The sequence below is a fragment of the Vidua macroura genome, chromosome 9 (assembly GCF_024509145.1).
Source record: "Vidua macroura isolate BioBank_ID:100142 chromosome 9, ASM2450914v1, whole genome shotgun sequence".
NCBI lineage: Eukaryota > Metazoa > Chordata > Aves > Passeriformes > Viduidae > Vidua > Vidua macroura.
Genome location: NC_071579.1, coordinates 13,691,438 through 13,706,933, shown reverse-complemented (window position 1 = coordinate 13,706,933; position 15,496 = coordinate 13,691,438). Strand labels below are relative to the sequence as shown.

General features: G+C 44.4%; 1 protein-coding gene across 1 annotated transcript; it reads left to right on the top strand.

The window, feature by feature from the left end:
- The first annotated feature begins 210 nt into the window (after positions 1 to 210).
- On the top strand, positions 211 to 4,362 carry S1PR1 (sphingosine-1-phosphate receptor 1). The gene is made up of 2 exons (XM_053985608.1): positions 211 to 316; positions 1,560 to 4,362. Exon 2 carries the CDS (start codon positions 1,692 to 1,694, stop codon positions 2,829 to 2,831), a length of 1,140 nt encoding a protein of 379 aa, XP_053841583.1. The 5' UTR covers positions 211 to 316; positions 1,560 to 1,691; the 3' UTR covers positions 2,832 to 4,362.
- Positions 4,363 to 15,496: the final 11,134 nt, after the last annotated feature.

Here is a 15,496-nt window from a genome sequence, read left to right as displayed (position 1 = left end):
CTTCGCCTCACGCCTTCCTGTGCCGCCCACTGCAGCCCCGCGGGGTCCGAACCAGCCGGGCACGGCAGCGCCCGCGGCTGCTCACGGGACGGGGCGGGGCAGGGCCGGGGCGGTGGGCGGGGGTGTCCCGCCGGCGGTGGCTGGGCCGGGCCGGGCCGGGCATGCAGGGAGGAGACAGGGAATCGGAAACGGGGTGGAGAGCAGCAGCAACAGAAACATTAAAACCACCGAGCCCCCAAGCCCACCCACCGGAGTTGCTCCGCGGGCACGCAAGATGTGCGGGGCCGGTCTGGGCTCCGCGCCGCGCTTGAGCGAGGTAAGGCTCGGGAAGCCGCGCACTCCCCTCACCGCGGGGACGCCTCAAGTCCCAGCGCTGCGGTCCCCGCTCGGCGCGACCCCCGGGGCCACGAAACAAAGCAGAAGGGGTGGGAAGGAGGCTACCTGGGCGCCGGCGTGCCCGGCTGCGTGCCGCGTCCGGCAGAGGTGGTGCGGGACGGGAGCCACGCGTGCTAGAGACCGAAGCGGAGCCGGAGCGGTGCGAGTCGGAGCCCCGGAGCCGTGCGGGACAGGAGCGGTGCGGGGCAGGAGCGATGGGAGTTTTATGGCCGGGAGCGATGCGGACCGGAGCCCGGGAATAGTGCAGGGAACCGAACCCACTGCCTTGCTCCACTTAGGCTGTAATTTAGCAAATCTGCCTGTTCTTCTTTCCTTGCCTGATACTATGGGTTTCATTCTTTTCAAATGTCCACTACAAAACCTTTATATGTAAAGGGGGTTTCCCCTATATGCGTATTCCTTAATTATGCCCATTTCAAAAACTTGCAATACTAGTTATTTAAATGCAAGGGTTTTTTTTTTTGACATTCTTTGTTTTAGACCCATGGAATGGGCTTGCTCTATAGCTCAATTCCATATTTTTTCTTCTTTTTCTAAAGTTTTTACTGCTGTGGGCTTTGTAAAGCATATTCTTACTTGTATTTAGCAAGAGCACCCCTTACCTGTTTACAGCTTTGAGATGATTTCTTGTTTATATTTACATCAGTGAATTTACCACTGTTTGAGATGGCATCAGTAAATTGCATAACTATCCCCTTCCAAGGCGTATTCAGACTTTATTAATGGAGGAGAATACGGGTCTCCTGTCAAGTAATTTCTGTGCAGACTTTCATACATTTAAAGTTGAATCTAATCAAGCAAGCCCTTTCCCTTTTTTAATCTCTGCTGTTGTATTTCCCACAGAAGAAAAAAGACTAGAACTTACTGTTGGGGAGCTTTGAGATCTTTTGTGTTGGAAGAAGTCCAGTAATACAGTCCTTGCTGACTCCAACTTGTTCAGTTCTGCATGACAGAACTTTTTTTGTCTTACTAGCTTTACCTATTGAATGTGCCTAACCACCTTTTAAAGGTATTTTACCAGCTGAATGAAACTGATTCATGTGTGAATACATTTATGACTCTGATGCACAGTTAAAACAGCAGATTATCTTGAACCCTTTAGCATTTGCTACACTGTTTGTCTTCCTTCTTTTAAGTCTGGTTTTTGTGCCTCTTTTTCTCAGGGCTGCAGTTTGTGAGACTGTGCAGCAGTGCCGAGCAGGCTGTGGGGCCAAGGAGTTTCGGGGCAGCCACCGGGTTTGCGGTTGGCGTCACCATCCGGTGGCCGCTGGGGGAGCAGTCCCCAGCCAGGCACCATGAACTCCGGCACCACTGCCCCGCAAAAGGTCACCAGCAACCCTACCAACACTGATGTCAACTATGTCATCAAAGAGCATTATAATTACACGGGAAAGCTAAATGAGAGTGTGGACACTGGAATTAAAGTGACGTCGGTGGTTTTTATCATCATTTGCTGCTTTATAATCTTAGAGAACATTTTTGTCCTGCTTACCATCTGGAAAACCAAGAAGTTTCACAGACCCATGTACTATTTCATTGGGAACTTGGCTCTTTCAGACTTGCTGGCTGGTGTGGCTTACACTGCCAACCTCCTGCTATCTGGACACAAAACCTACAGCCTGACCCCCAACCAGTGGTTTGTAAGAGAAGGCAGCATGTTTGTTGCCTTGTCAGCTTCTGTGTTCAGCTTGTTGGCCATTGCCATTGAGAGATACATCACCATGCTGAAGATGAAACTCCACAATGGCAGCAACAGCTTCCGCTCCTTCTTGCTGATCAGTGCGTGCTGGGTCATCTCCGCAATCCTTGGGGGGCTCCCGATCATGGGCTGGAACTGCAAGAACCTCTTGTCCAACTGCTCCACCGTGCTGCCTCTCTACCACAAGCACTATATTCTCTTTTGCACAACCGTTTTCACTGGCCTTTTGTTATCTATTGTGGTCCTCTACTGCAGGATCTACTCCATGGTGAGGACTAGGAGCCGCAGGCTGACATTTCGGAAAAACATTACCAAAGCCACCAGGAGCTCAGAAAAGTCACTAGCCTTGCTCAAGACAGTGATCATAGTCCTGAGTGTCTTCATTGCCTGCTGGGCTCCTCTGTTCATCCTCCTTTTACTGGATGTGGGGTGCAAAGTGAAGGCCTGCCCAATCCTTTACAAAGCAGAGTATTTCTTAGTTCTGGCCGTGCTCAATTCAGCCACGAACCCTATCATCTACACCTTGACAAACAAAGAGATGCGGAGGGCTTTCATCAAGATTTTGTGCTGCTGCACATGTCCCCCAGCAGATTCTGGGACCAAATTCAAACGGCCAATCATTGGGGGGATGGAGTTCAGCCGGAGTAAGTCTGACAACTCCTCACACCCACAGAAGGAGGACGGTGACCATCCTGAAACCATCATGTCTTCGGGCAATGTTACCTCATCTTCTTAGGAGTAACCATGGGGGTGTATTTCAGAGTCTTCCTCTGAAATCAGGGAGCTGGGACGCCTCCTGCTCACAGCAGCAGCGTTGGGCTGAGTGAGCAAGTAGCATTAGTTCTAATGAGGCAAACGGTGCACTTGCGAGGCTGGAGTTCAAGAAATGGGACACACTGTTCTGGCTTGAAAATCTTTTTCTCTGGAGCATGTTTTGTCTTTGCACTGAGGCAGCTCAGGATTGTCAGGCGCATTCATATCCTGAAATCTCCTTAGTAACTCTGAAAGACTGATGCCTTGGTGAAATGATGCCTGGTGTGTGTGAGAGAAAGAGAGAGGGGGAGGAGGGAAAGGGAGAATGAATATTTTTTTTTTTTTCCTGTGAGAAGAATGTGAAGTTTTTTCTCTTCACAGTAAACCACTGACACAAAGATCTTTCTGTACTGAATTTAGTGGTGGCTCTGGTATCGTTGGTAAGAAGTGTGTTTGTTTAGTACATAACATGGAAGGAGATCACACAAATGTAACTTAGACCACATACAACCATAATTGGCATAATTTTGCAGAGCTTTTAGTTAAGTCATAAGGTTTTATTTGCAGAGTCCAAAGCTCTTGGGGTTTTACTTAGCAAGATCATAGCTGTGAATTTTTGCTGTCAGTCTGTATTACATTTGAAGACCATGAGCTAGATTCTGCAGTTACTTTCGCCTGTACAATTCCATTGGCTGCGTCAGATTTAATGGAGTCGCTCAGAATGGCATTTGGCCCCATATTTTGACTGCCTTTTGATTCTATAGCATTAAATAAACTGCATTATCATGAAAAATGCAAGGAAGAACTAAACATCATTTCTCTTCAAGATGACTTGAAAGTCTACAAAATAGTATAAAATACTATTGGCAACAGTGGGATTTTTGCCTAAGTAAGAAGAGCTAAAAACTGAAGGGGTATTTCAGTGTCAGGTTCACAGTCTTTCCAAAAGTAAGGATCAGCTGGAAAATCAGAAAAGAGTACGTCGGGTTTCAGAAAAAATAAAAAGAAAGTTGAAGTGAAATGACTATAGATAAATGCACTTCCATAACAAAATGCAATACATTTTGGCACATTTTATTAATGTTCATAATTTCAGCAAAGATGTCTGTATTTTATCATGGAAGAAGTACCTGTCGTTAAATTGAATGTATTTGTTTTACAGCATCATTTTTACTTCTCTGTTTTTCTAACCTGTGCTAATGGGGTTGAATGTGTACTATGTAAATAAGATACAGGAGTCTTCATGCACCTAGAGTATTACTATAACAAATGTGGTATATCTGGGATAGCTGAGAGCAATTGACTTATCTACAGTCATCAGCAACTCCTAGGACTGGTATTTTGTAAAGAAAATGTATTGCCTTTGTAGTAAAATTTCCAGTGCAATTAAATTGTTGGGTTTTTTTTTTTTTCTGGTTTTGAAAATAGTATTTAAAATGTTTCTGACTTTTATTGTTCAATTTGCACATAGCTTTATTGACTTCTAAACATTAATAAACTGATTTTTTAAATGATTTTATTATCAGATTGCTAGCAGTTTTGTACTATTGTGGTGGTTTCATGCCAGGTATGGTTTCCACAGAAGTCAGTGAAAGAATTCCTTGATTTTAGTACGTGCTGGGATTAAGTCCATTCTGTGGGGACATAACGTGTAATGTCATAGGATCATGTAAAATACAAAATGAATTTTAAACTATAACTTTCTTGTCAGCATATGCTGCATGGCTGAAATGCCACTAGAAGAATCTCTGCAGTAGCAATCCTCTGACAGCCAATGAAGTGCAAACAGAAGGAAAACCAGACAGTTGCTAGTTTTACCATCACTGCCTAGAGTAGAAAAGTGAAGTAATTCACTTGTATCACCAATACAATTCATAAGTTCAATTCTTAGCTTATTGCAAACGTCAAGGAAGTTTATGAAACACAGAATGATGGCCTCAGCTGCGTGAGCGCTGCAGCTCCGTTGGGTTGCCAGCAAAGACCATGGCAGTGTAGTTGAACAGATACTGCGTTACTTCTCCCAAAGGTTTGACTTCCATTTCCTTTCTCGTGGCCGTTCCCTCTCTGAATTACTTTTAAGTTCCATGGAGCTCATACCGGATGCAGTTGGAGAGCGAAGATAAACCTCACCTTCTCGTACTGTATGTCATCGCTGTGCAGGGTTTACTGTGGGAAATGAGAGCCTACTCACCGAGGAAGGCTCTGGGTCATAACCTCACTTCCTGAAGGAAATTCCAAAAATGCCCTGAAGACAAAAGAGTGGAAGCAGGCTGGAATTTCTCTCCATCTGTCTGCCTGTATGGAAGGAATGATTTCATGTGTGCTCACTTCCTAGCCTTTTAAATAGTGACCTGAGCAGGGCTGAAAAAAGCGTCAAATCTGTATTTGTGCACAAGATAAAGTGTCTCTTGGCTCAGGCCTTCATTTGGGCAGGGATGGTTTACCCTGGGTGCTGACAGTCATGAAGGAAAGCACAGCTTTGTCCCAGGGATAAAGTCACTTCTGTGCAGAGCACCAAAAATGTATAAACCATGGAAGTCCAAGTTAAACCCTTGTGCTACCAATTAGTAAATAAATGCAATTTACAGGGATGAGGCAATGCACAAGGACATCTGAATTTGTAGGGGTGTTTTTATCTGAGGGACTGGGACCCTTCTGCTCCTGAAGCCTTACAGGCATTAAGGTTGTTTGTCCTACATGTCTGAGATCCTATAACAAGGGCTGAGCTGTGTCATCACAGCACGGTGCCACCGACCCCTTGTGACTACCACCCCCTTTCTGTACTAGGAGCTGATAGCCCACAGGTGAGTCATTTCCCTTCCCTTTGCTGGTGTTTTTGTATCCCTTGCTTATCTCATCTAAGCACTGTGGGCCTTTGTGGAAAATGACAGTTTCCCCTATGGAGGTGACTGTGTGATGGGAGCCCAGTTCTGGGAGGGAACTCAAAGCCCTACGTAATTCACGCAGTAAAAGATGTGCACACCCTAGATTGTGGCACTGGGCCATGGGAAGCATTTCCTACACTCCTGGTCATGGTGACTGAAATCTGCTTCCTCCATAGACGTTCCACATGCAAGTAGACAAGACTCAGACAGGCAATAATAACTGTAATGAAATAATAGCATTAATAACAGGTGAAAAAAAAAAAGAAACTTTGTCCTGCTCCTGGGGGTGAACCCTGCAGCTCCTCAGCCATGGCCATGCATTCCCATACACCAGCAGAGGTACTGCACAGTTTTGAGGCTGCAGTGTAGAAAGCACCCTTCTGAGCCCTGGCCTGCCTTCTGTGTGCATGGAAAGGGCATACAGCTTTGTCCTGGTGATGGCCATGTGACAAACAGGCAGAGAAAATGAACTGAGAACTGAAAAGGTTCATTATACCAAACGTGAAATAGAATAGCCTGAATTATTCAGAGCGACCTGGTCCTTTGATGTTTATTCTTTTTCCTTGCTGTTCTTCCAGTACAATGAATAGAACAGGGATAGAAAATGATCATAAAATCTGTCTGTTACTTCCCTGGCAACTCCCTGCCCAGGTATTCCTGTGTGAGAGCCAGGTATAACAGAGTGCATATTGAGCAAGAGAGGAGCTGCAGCTGGAAAGCCCCATGGACCACTCAGCAGGAACTAACCTTGGGCTTGCTGTACACCACAGGCTGCCAGGACTAAAACTAGAGAACAGAAATGTGTAAAAATACCATTATCCATCTTTATTTTATCCTGTCACCTAAGAAATACAGGGATTGCCCAACTGGAACATTTCTTAATTCCTAATCTGGCCCAGAAGATCTCAATACTGATTGCATTTTGTATGGGATGAGGCATTATCAAATGTAAAAAGGGTCAAACTGACAAAGCATTCAAAAATGTGGGTACGCAAACTAGAGCTATGTAACCTGCTCAGCTCTGAAATGTTGGAAATTCCCCAGGGTTCTGAAGTTTGCCAGAAAACATCTATTGTATTTCAATAATTCCCCATATGTTTAGTTGTTTTTTTTTTCTTTTGAAAACGAGATTAATTCAATAGAACAAAAGTGTCAAGACTTAAGAAACAAAGAAAGAAACCCTAAACAAAATCCACCTAAATTAAGTTCCTATAATTTGCTTTCACAGACTTTTCTAATCCAATCTTTCTATTTACAGTTGGAAAGAGTTTGCTTATTAGCTGTCATCTGATTGATTCTGATAGAACCTTATTTCATTTTACACAGTCGGCAAGAATTGCATAGGGTCATGAAATCTCCCTTCAGCTATTACTCTATGAAGAGGATTTTCCATGGTAATTAACAGTAATTAAATCCACTCTGCAGACATGAGCTATAAGAGCATGTGACACAGTAACTTGTACAAGTTTTCTGATTAAATAAGAATTTAGAGAAATCTGGAAGCCAAGCAGCCAATATAAATGACAGTATTATCCAAAAGATCATTTGGGTGTGTTTGGGGGGGGTTTGTTGCTTGCTTTGGTTGGTTGCTTGCTTTGGTTGGTTGCTTGCTTTGGTTTGGTTTGAGTTTTTTTGTAAGTTTGGAACATAATTAGTGTGGACTTAGGTGATCCACTGAAAAGAATTACAATGTTAAGGACCACGTCCCCTGCAGCACCAGGATGACTCAATCGTTGTGTGTCACGATTTGAAACATGGTATCAAAGCAGCAGCAGCAGCAGCAGCAGCAGCAGCCACTTGTGCATATACAATGCAACAGGGTATGGGAGCTCCCCAAGCCTGCTCGCTACTGCCCGATCCCCTCCTCTGCTGAAAAACCCCACACAGCAGCTGAGCGGGAAGTGTTTCCTTGCACTTGGAGTTTCCGTGCTACCTCCACAAGACAAAAAGGCAGGAAATCCCATCAGCCACACCCAGGAATGCTTCGGCTTGGAAAAGTCCTAATAAAGCAGAGCTCACAAAGCTCTGTCAACCCTCTGTGAACCTTCCACTGCGCCTGGGGTAGCAGCCGCATAATGGAAACCTGATACAAAGGGCAATATTTATTTTGAGCTTCTGTGAAAGATCGCTTGGAGAAGACCCATTTTTATGCGCACGGTACATAAAAACAGCCCATCAGAAAACTGTGTGACCCAAACCGCATTAAATATTAAGATGTGTCTGTAGCAATTGCAGTGTTTATTCAGAATCACTCTGCTCAGCTAAAAGTGGGATTAAAATACCAAATGCACAGCTTTGAAAACAAATGGACATTTGGAAAACGCAGTCTAGAGGGAAATCACCAAATAAATACTGGGTTAAAATTATCTGCTGGGCTTTGTGAAATCATGGATGAAAACTGTTTCCCTACCTGGGGAAAATCTGGTGTGAACCACAGCTGACAGCTGACATTTACAGCTGACCTGAGCTGTCTGCTAAAGGTAGTTTTGCTCTTAAACACAGAAACACTTGGCATAAGGCAAGACTTCTTGACTTAGCAGGATAGTGGTGTAAATTGCTGGAATACTGTCTCAGACAGATTCTTGCCCATACTGAGCAGCCAGAGCTGAATAATGTGAAGGTGAGGGGTGTGAATTACTTTAAGCAACAGAAATAGAATTTATATGGTGACAAAGCATGTGCAATAACAATTTTCATGATGTAAAAATTTGTATTTGGCACAAGATTGTAATCGAGAGTATATGGGAGAACAGGTTTCAGGGATAATTTTGGATTGCTGGGGGAGGGAGTTGAACTACACTGGGATATTTTCCACTTGAAATGAAGGAATCCTCTGTGGTAACGCAGACACAAAGCTGAGGACTTTGAGAATTTTCACTTGTGAACTCTATCCTTAGATCTGTAATTCTTTCCTGAGCAACTCTGGGCAAGGTCTCATGAACCCTCCCACACAGAGATATGTATAATAGACACACAGGGATGTTTACAAGTGAATACTTTGAATTTTGTGGTACTATTCAAAGAGCTGGTATCTGTGTCATTTTGAATAAGGGGGAGAGTCTGCCAGATCAATTATTACCCAGCTACTTGCAGTATTTCCTTGTGCTTTGATAAGCTGGATGATGCTCTATCAGTTACTGTAAGGTGGAAGGAAAAAAAAATTCTACCAACATGTGCAACCCTATCCTCATGTTTAGAAGAAGGATCAAGATCTTAGCTGGAAAACACGTTCTGATGAAGTGCTGAAAAACAACTCACCGCAGCCTGCATTGTTATCTTTCTTGCTTTCAGGCGAGACACAACTATGGTCTAACGATTTCTGCTAATCTAGTGACCACTTGGATGCCGGCTGCACAAGGAATCCATGTGAGCCATTTCCCAAACACCAGGCAGTTTTACATGTTTTTTATTTCCATCACAACTCCCACTTCTACTGCTGGTTTAGGCACGAGATAAGAAATTGCTTGCAGCTAGTGTGTATTTCTCTCTCATCTGCGTAATATGATCCACGCACCTTTTGAACCAATCCCCTATGTTGGCACAGAGACATTACTTCAAAGCAGCCTACAACTCTATTCCAAAAAGTGTAACAACTTTTTTTCCCTGCTGTTCTCAGAAATTCAATACATTTTGCATTTTATCAGCTCTCTTACTGTTTTTATATGTCATATCGCAAATATTGTTTGAAGAAATGTTCCAGATTAACCTTCATCTCAGACACTGTCCATTTCCCAGGCAAAAATATTTGAATTTTATTCTTCTAATAAATAACGTCGCTGTGAGGGAGAGAACTTGTCTGCACAACTAAGGTGATAGTGAAGGAACAGTGAATCTTTCAACTTGAAATAGTTCATCAGTGAATGTGGCTCTAGTCAGGACTAACGATACAGGGTGAAGTTTTTCTTTTCACCAAACTTGCTGAAAAATGCAGAGGCATTAAAGAGGGTTCAGAGGACAACAAAGCAAGGCGCTTTAATAGGATGAACTAACATAAAAGGCTCAGTGAGCAAAGCCTTTTCCCACCACATCGGCGAGAATGGGGAAACACAATACTCAGCCCAGGAGCTACGCTATGGAAGTATGCTGGGTGGTACAGAAAGAAAACGTTTTAAAGCTCCAGACAAAAGGCAGAGTCTGTCTATAGAAACCAGAACCAGTTAAAACATGTAAAGTATTTCAGAATATTTCCAAAGTATTTTGATGTCTGAAGATTCAAAGTACCTTAGTATTTCAGAATATAATTAAGCGTGGTTGGTTTTTATTGTTATTTTATTTATTTTACGAAGCACGACTCCTGCACTTGAGCACGGGCTCTTTCCTGCGGCACCCGCAGTCACACCCGTCCGGCCCCAGCTCCGAACACACGGCCCGGGCCGGCAACGGCGGCTCCCAGCCCTCAGAAAGGCCAGCTGCGGCTCGAGGGGCACGTTCCGAGGTGAACACGACCTTCCCTTCCTCTCCGAGCCTTTCCGAGGCCAGCGCTCCCGCCGCCCTTGCTCCCCGGGCCCCTTCCTGCGTGCTGTTCCTGCGCTCCCCTCGGTTTTCCTGCCGGCCCGGCCCGGCGCTTCCTGCGCCGCCTTTCCCTTCCCGGCGCTTCCCGGCGCTGTCTGGGGCCGCGGCCGCGGGGAGCCCCGAGCCACGGCGGGGGAACCGACAGGACAAACCAACCCGAACAGACAGAAAAAGCACTGAAAATAGCTTTTCTCTTGGTGATAAGCGCATGAACAAAAAGCGTGCGCTGTGACGGGGAGAAGTTCAAAGGGTCTCGCAGGAGGTAAAGGCAGTCCCGGGCTGCGGGCGCGCTGCTGCAGCTGCAGCCCCCGCTCCTCGCAGCCATCGAAAGCTTTCAGCAGCGCTTCAGAGAGCGTGAAACGCCGCCCGGCTCCGCCACTGCCGGGTCAGGCGGCGGGTGTTAAACCCCAGCCAAAAAGGTGAGAAGCCAAGAGCGCCAACTGCAAAGCTGGCCAGGCTTTCACAGAGGCAGTATTTTCGTTGGTGCTGAAGTATTTAAAGAAGTCTATTTACTGCAGAGTATTTCACAGGAGCACCAAATCAGCCACCAAATCATCGGCCGGGCCCAGCCCGCGCCCCTCAGGCGGAGCGAGGCAGCCCCTGCCCCGGACACGGGCAGCCTCTCCTGCCGGCAAGGGGGAGCTTTGTGGTAATGTGAAAACAACCAGAAGTCTCGTCTTTTTATATTTTTATTTTTATTTTTATTTTTATTTTTTTCTTTCCCCCCACCGAAGTGCATTGCAAGTCTAGGACCGGTTGTTGAAAGCTCGATTTTTATTTTCACTCGGCTGAAGCAGCACCAGCTCAGCCGCCGGCTGTAGGAGGTGTTAGGGCCGAGGCCGTGCCCGGCAGGGCCCCCAGCCCCCCCAGCTCGGGTGTAGCTCAGCGTGGGCGCTGCTCCCTCCCTCACGGGGCAGTCGGGGGAACCCCCCGGGCCGGGGGCGGCGGGGGCTGAGGCCCAGCGCAGGGAGCCTGGGGGAGGCAGGGAAGGGTCTCTCGGGCGTTTTGTCCAAGAGGAAGGAAGACTTCTGATCTAGCTTGATTTGTCCCCTCGCACTATGAGGGTGCTGTGGTGTTTGTATGGGAACAGTGTGGATTTACAGTGGTAGTGGTGTGTTTGTATTCTCGTGTAAGTATTTGTAGCTACAAGAAAATGCCCCTGCTGAAGTGCAGGCAGAGTAGATGCTGCTATTTGAAATTAAAGCCCAGAGAAATGAAGTCGTGGTAGCTGGAGTTTAATTGCAAAATTCATTGAGCACACGTGCAAAAGCTGAGGCACAGTTCACAGACAAAGTGTTTATTTCAGTCTTGCCTTTACTGTGGTCCTTCAAACTTATCTGGGTGTTATCTCTGATTCACCTGTGGGCAGCCTTCTGGGAACAGGTTACTGAAGACACAAGACATGGAACAGGCTGGTACCACCCCAACCTGACACCTTGGGAATTATGATACAAATTAATGCTTGCTCGGGGAGAGGACCCAGTTTTCTCACACAGGTTATCAGGCAACCTTCACACTAGCCTTTGTTGATCTTGGTGCGCATTTATGCAGATAGTTTGTTGATAAAACAACCATTGTTTTGATCTCCCTTCTTGAAGAAGTTTCCTTTGGACTAGTTCCTTTAATCAAAGCATTTATTTGTAGGGATAGAAAGGACTTCAAACAAGCGGTCACACAGGTACACGGGAGAAAGTGTAAGTATTCCTAGAGGTCATGCTTTCTGTCCTGTTTGACTGTGTCCCTACATGAAATGAGGCTAATATGCCTCTGATCTACATTTGCCTTCAGAGTGAAGTTGAACAAATAGCAAAGGATTTTTGGCTGTATTTAAAGGCATTTTGATATGTGCCTCTTGCAGCCTCAGCCTTTTGTGTGGCCTCTACTCTCTTTCTGTTATGGGAAATCAACGTAATAAAACTGCTCCTTCCCTTCTAAGTGAATGTCATTGTTATAATACAATGAGTCAGGAAAGAAACAGTATTAACTTCAAAATAATGGCAGTCAGAACTCACCAGCATGAGTTCCCCCTCCTTCCATCAATCAGCTGGAATGCCTTAATTGTGTTTCCTCACTGTGATCAGAATCTGGCAATAATTTAATGAAACTGAAAGTGGAAGAGTTCCCACAAATCAGAAGTAGGATTTTCACGGATATAATTGCACGCATGAGACCTCCTATTTGGAGTCAGGAAACTGAAAAAAGCTTCTCCCCTGTGAGCATTGCTTGGGCACATCAAGCAGGTCCACATGTACCAGGGTTTTGGAAGTAATATAATTATGACTTTAACATGTTGCGAGTCTTTGCTGCCTTTAAAAGCTTGAAAACTTGCACATTCAGGCAACACTGTAATCCTTACATTTTGTTGGGTTATAGGTGTGGAAAGGATGCCAAAAAATGAACTCCTTACATGAAGAGAGAAGCAAACATGTCTTAGGTTTCTACTCAGCTCTCTTCTAGGGTGGCTGGCTGCTGAGCTGGCTTTGGTTCTGATTGTGACCCCCTTTGGCTCATGGCATGCTGGCCTGGAAATACTATGTAAATTGACTGCCTCTAGAGGTTGTTTTTTTCTCTGCCATTAGCTCTGCTGTTAGACTTGGAATTTTAGAAAAATGAGGAGGTTGTGGAGGATAAATAAGTCCTGCAAATTAAATAAAATTTTGGTCTAACAGAGATGATGACAAACATAATACATAAGGGGTTCATGAGCAGAATTCCCATGCTGTCAGGATGATACTCAGGGGTGCAGTCACTCTCACACAGACTGTGTGTTACTGCTGTGTCCATTACAAAGAAATGTCTGGCCTGTTTGACTAGTTGTGGTTGAGGTACAGCAGTTGCTGTCGCTGATGATATATGAGAGGAGAGTGTAAACACTGTCATTTGCCTTTGACTCCTCGTTCTGAGTGGCTGTGTGTGTCTTTGCATTTCAGTTAAACGAACTTGATCTGGAGATATAGGAAAGAGGCTTGGACTTTTGTCTGCCTTGGTCGCAGCAGTCTCTAAAACGCTGCTGCAGTATCTGGTGAATTTATTAGCTTGCAAAGGTGATGTTTGAAGAGTAAGTTAGATGAAAAGCAAAAGAAGACCAGAAGAACAGGCTGCCCTTCTTCTTTCCATTTGTAGCTACACGTTTCTGGAGGTTTGTGCTTGAATTTAATTTACCTTTCACATGGAAGGTACGTCAAGTGCAGACACGTCTTCTCTGTGCTTTGACCTGGTCAGCTGAGCCTGAATGCTGTAAAGCTGAGTAACCACAAGGCAACCTAAACTAATGTACCATATTTTGTGTGGCTTACAAGTTTCAGCAGTACTAACATGGCTAGCTGCTGTCTGGACTTGATTTCTCTTTCATCCCTCCAGCCCTAGATACTCTAATTTATCTGCCCCCGGGCGTGCAGATGTACCCAAAGCTGTTTTGATTGCAGAGGCATTACTACAGTTCCGTTTGTGGTTTCTCTATGAATTTCAAAAGCAAACTTTTATATGTAAAGTTCAAGGGAAGTTGAAATTAGACTGTTTACTTGTCTTTTTTGGAGAAAGATGAAAGTTTGTATTTTTTTGTCTTGCTTTTCATAAGGGTTTTATTTTGTTGGTTTGATTTGGTTTTTTAAAGCAGCTCAGGTGTCACTCCATTATTCCTTGTTCAGTGGTCTGTCACAGAACTCTGCTGATTGGTCTCTAAAAGGCACTTTTGCTTAGTCTTTGTTATTATATAGCAGTTAATTAGCAATGGGACTATGAATGGAAAGCATCATAAAGCAAAAGGGAGACTGCACGAGTAGTGCATGAATGATACTCATTTAATGCAGATCCTAGACTCAGATTGATTTTGTTCTTGGAACAAATGGAAATTGTGGAAGTTCCACCAAAGTTGATAAAAGTTCAGTCCGCTTAAACAAGACCTGCACCTGACAAGACTGCATTGGCACTGGCTCTGGGTCCGACTTTGAACTCTTGATGTCAGTGAAAGATTTACCATGAGTTCGGATGGAAGTGGTGTTGGAGCTGTTGTGAAAAATCAATGATTGTTGGAGCTATTACTTTTTCCTCTGCTGCTCCTTGCATGCCGTCTGCATTTTTGCTCTCCAGCATGAAAGGGAAATCCGGAAAGTTGATCACGCCTGTGAGTTTCAGAATGACAGTCTGAGATGTTAGAAAAACCAAACTTCAGCCCCACCCTGTCAGGCACTGTTGAATGTGTGGTTGAGCAAACTCAGACAGCCTGCATTAGCAAGAAAATAAGCAGTTTTTTTACTCATTCTTGAGAATCCAGAATAGAGCAAAACAAGTGAATGGCAGCTGTATTTCATGCATTTCTTTGCATGAAATGGGATTCACAGCATAGGAACAGACATATTTTGTGGAATAGTATTTGTCCCAGTTTAAGGTACAGAACAAGCACTGCAAATGGTGGGGTCCTTTCTCTGAAAGGGCTGGTACTTAACAATTGAGTTGAGAGCTAACTCAGTCTCTGCTATCTCAGTTAACTTGCACTAAATCAGAAAACCACAAAACAAAAAAGGTAAGCCAAAGTTGCTCACAACGCCCACCCTGTGGGAGATTAAAGTTAACCAATTGTTTAGGAGGTGAAGTTGAAGGTTTTCCTGTGGGCCAAGGACTTCAGCACCCATCTGTGCCAGACAGAACTTTTCTGTCTCAAGCCTTCACACATCATAAGAACAATAGGATTATCCACTTAAACACAGTTTATTTTCTTTAATCTCTCAGAATGTGCATCTTTGTTTGAAACTCAGGTTGTGGAGAAGATGAACCCCTTCCGAGTCTGTTGTGATTTTGCTCATTTTTAAACTTAGGTGATTCCTGGAACCTGGCTTCTATTTTTCTTACAGTTTTTGGAACCTGCCTCTGCCTTTCCTGATTCTGCCAGGCATGGAAGGAGAAATAGCAAAAATCCATGAAAAATGAGTATTCCCGTGTGGTTATAGTATGACTGGGTACAGGGAAAACACTGGTGTATGTTCCATTAGAGATCAGTCAACATGATATACAAACATGTAAGTTATAAAACTTTCAATATCACAAAATAGTATTGCATAAATTCATGTAACAGAAAAGATGATAGAAAAATAATCTAATATGTTGTTGTACCTTTAACCATAATGACTATAGAAGCCAAGAGACATTTTTAACTTGTATAAATTATCTTTATGGGTGAAGTTTTGCAAGTTCTTTAGGCCATCTATCCTAAAACTTTGCTATCCTTACCACTAAAATCCCTAAAATTCTCTTT

Excerpts from the sequence above, each read along its gene's own strand:
- S1PR1 (XM_053985608.1), top strand. The coding sequence starts at position 1,692 with ATGAACTCCGGCACCACTGCCCCGCAAAAGGTCACCAGCAACCCTACC.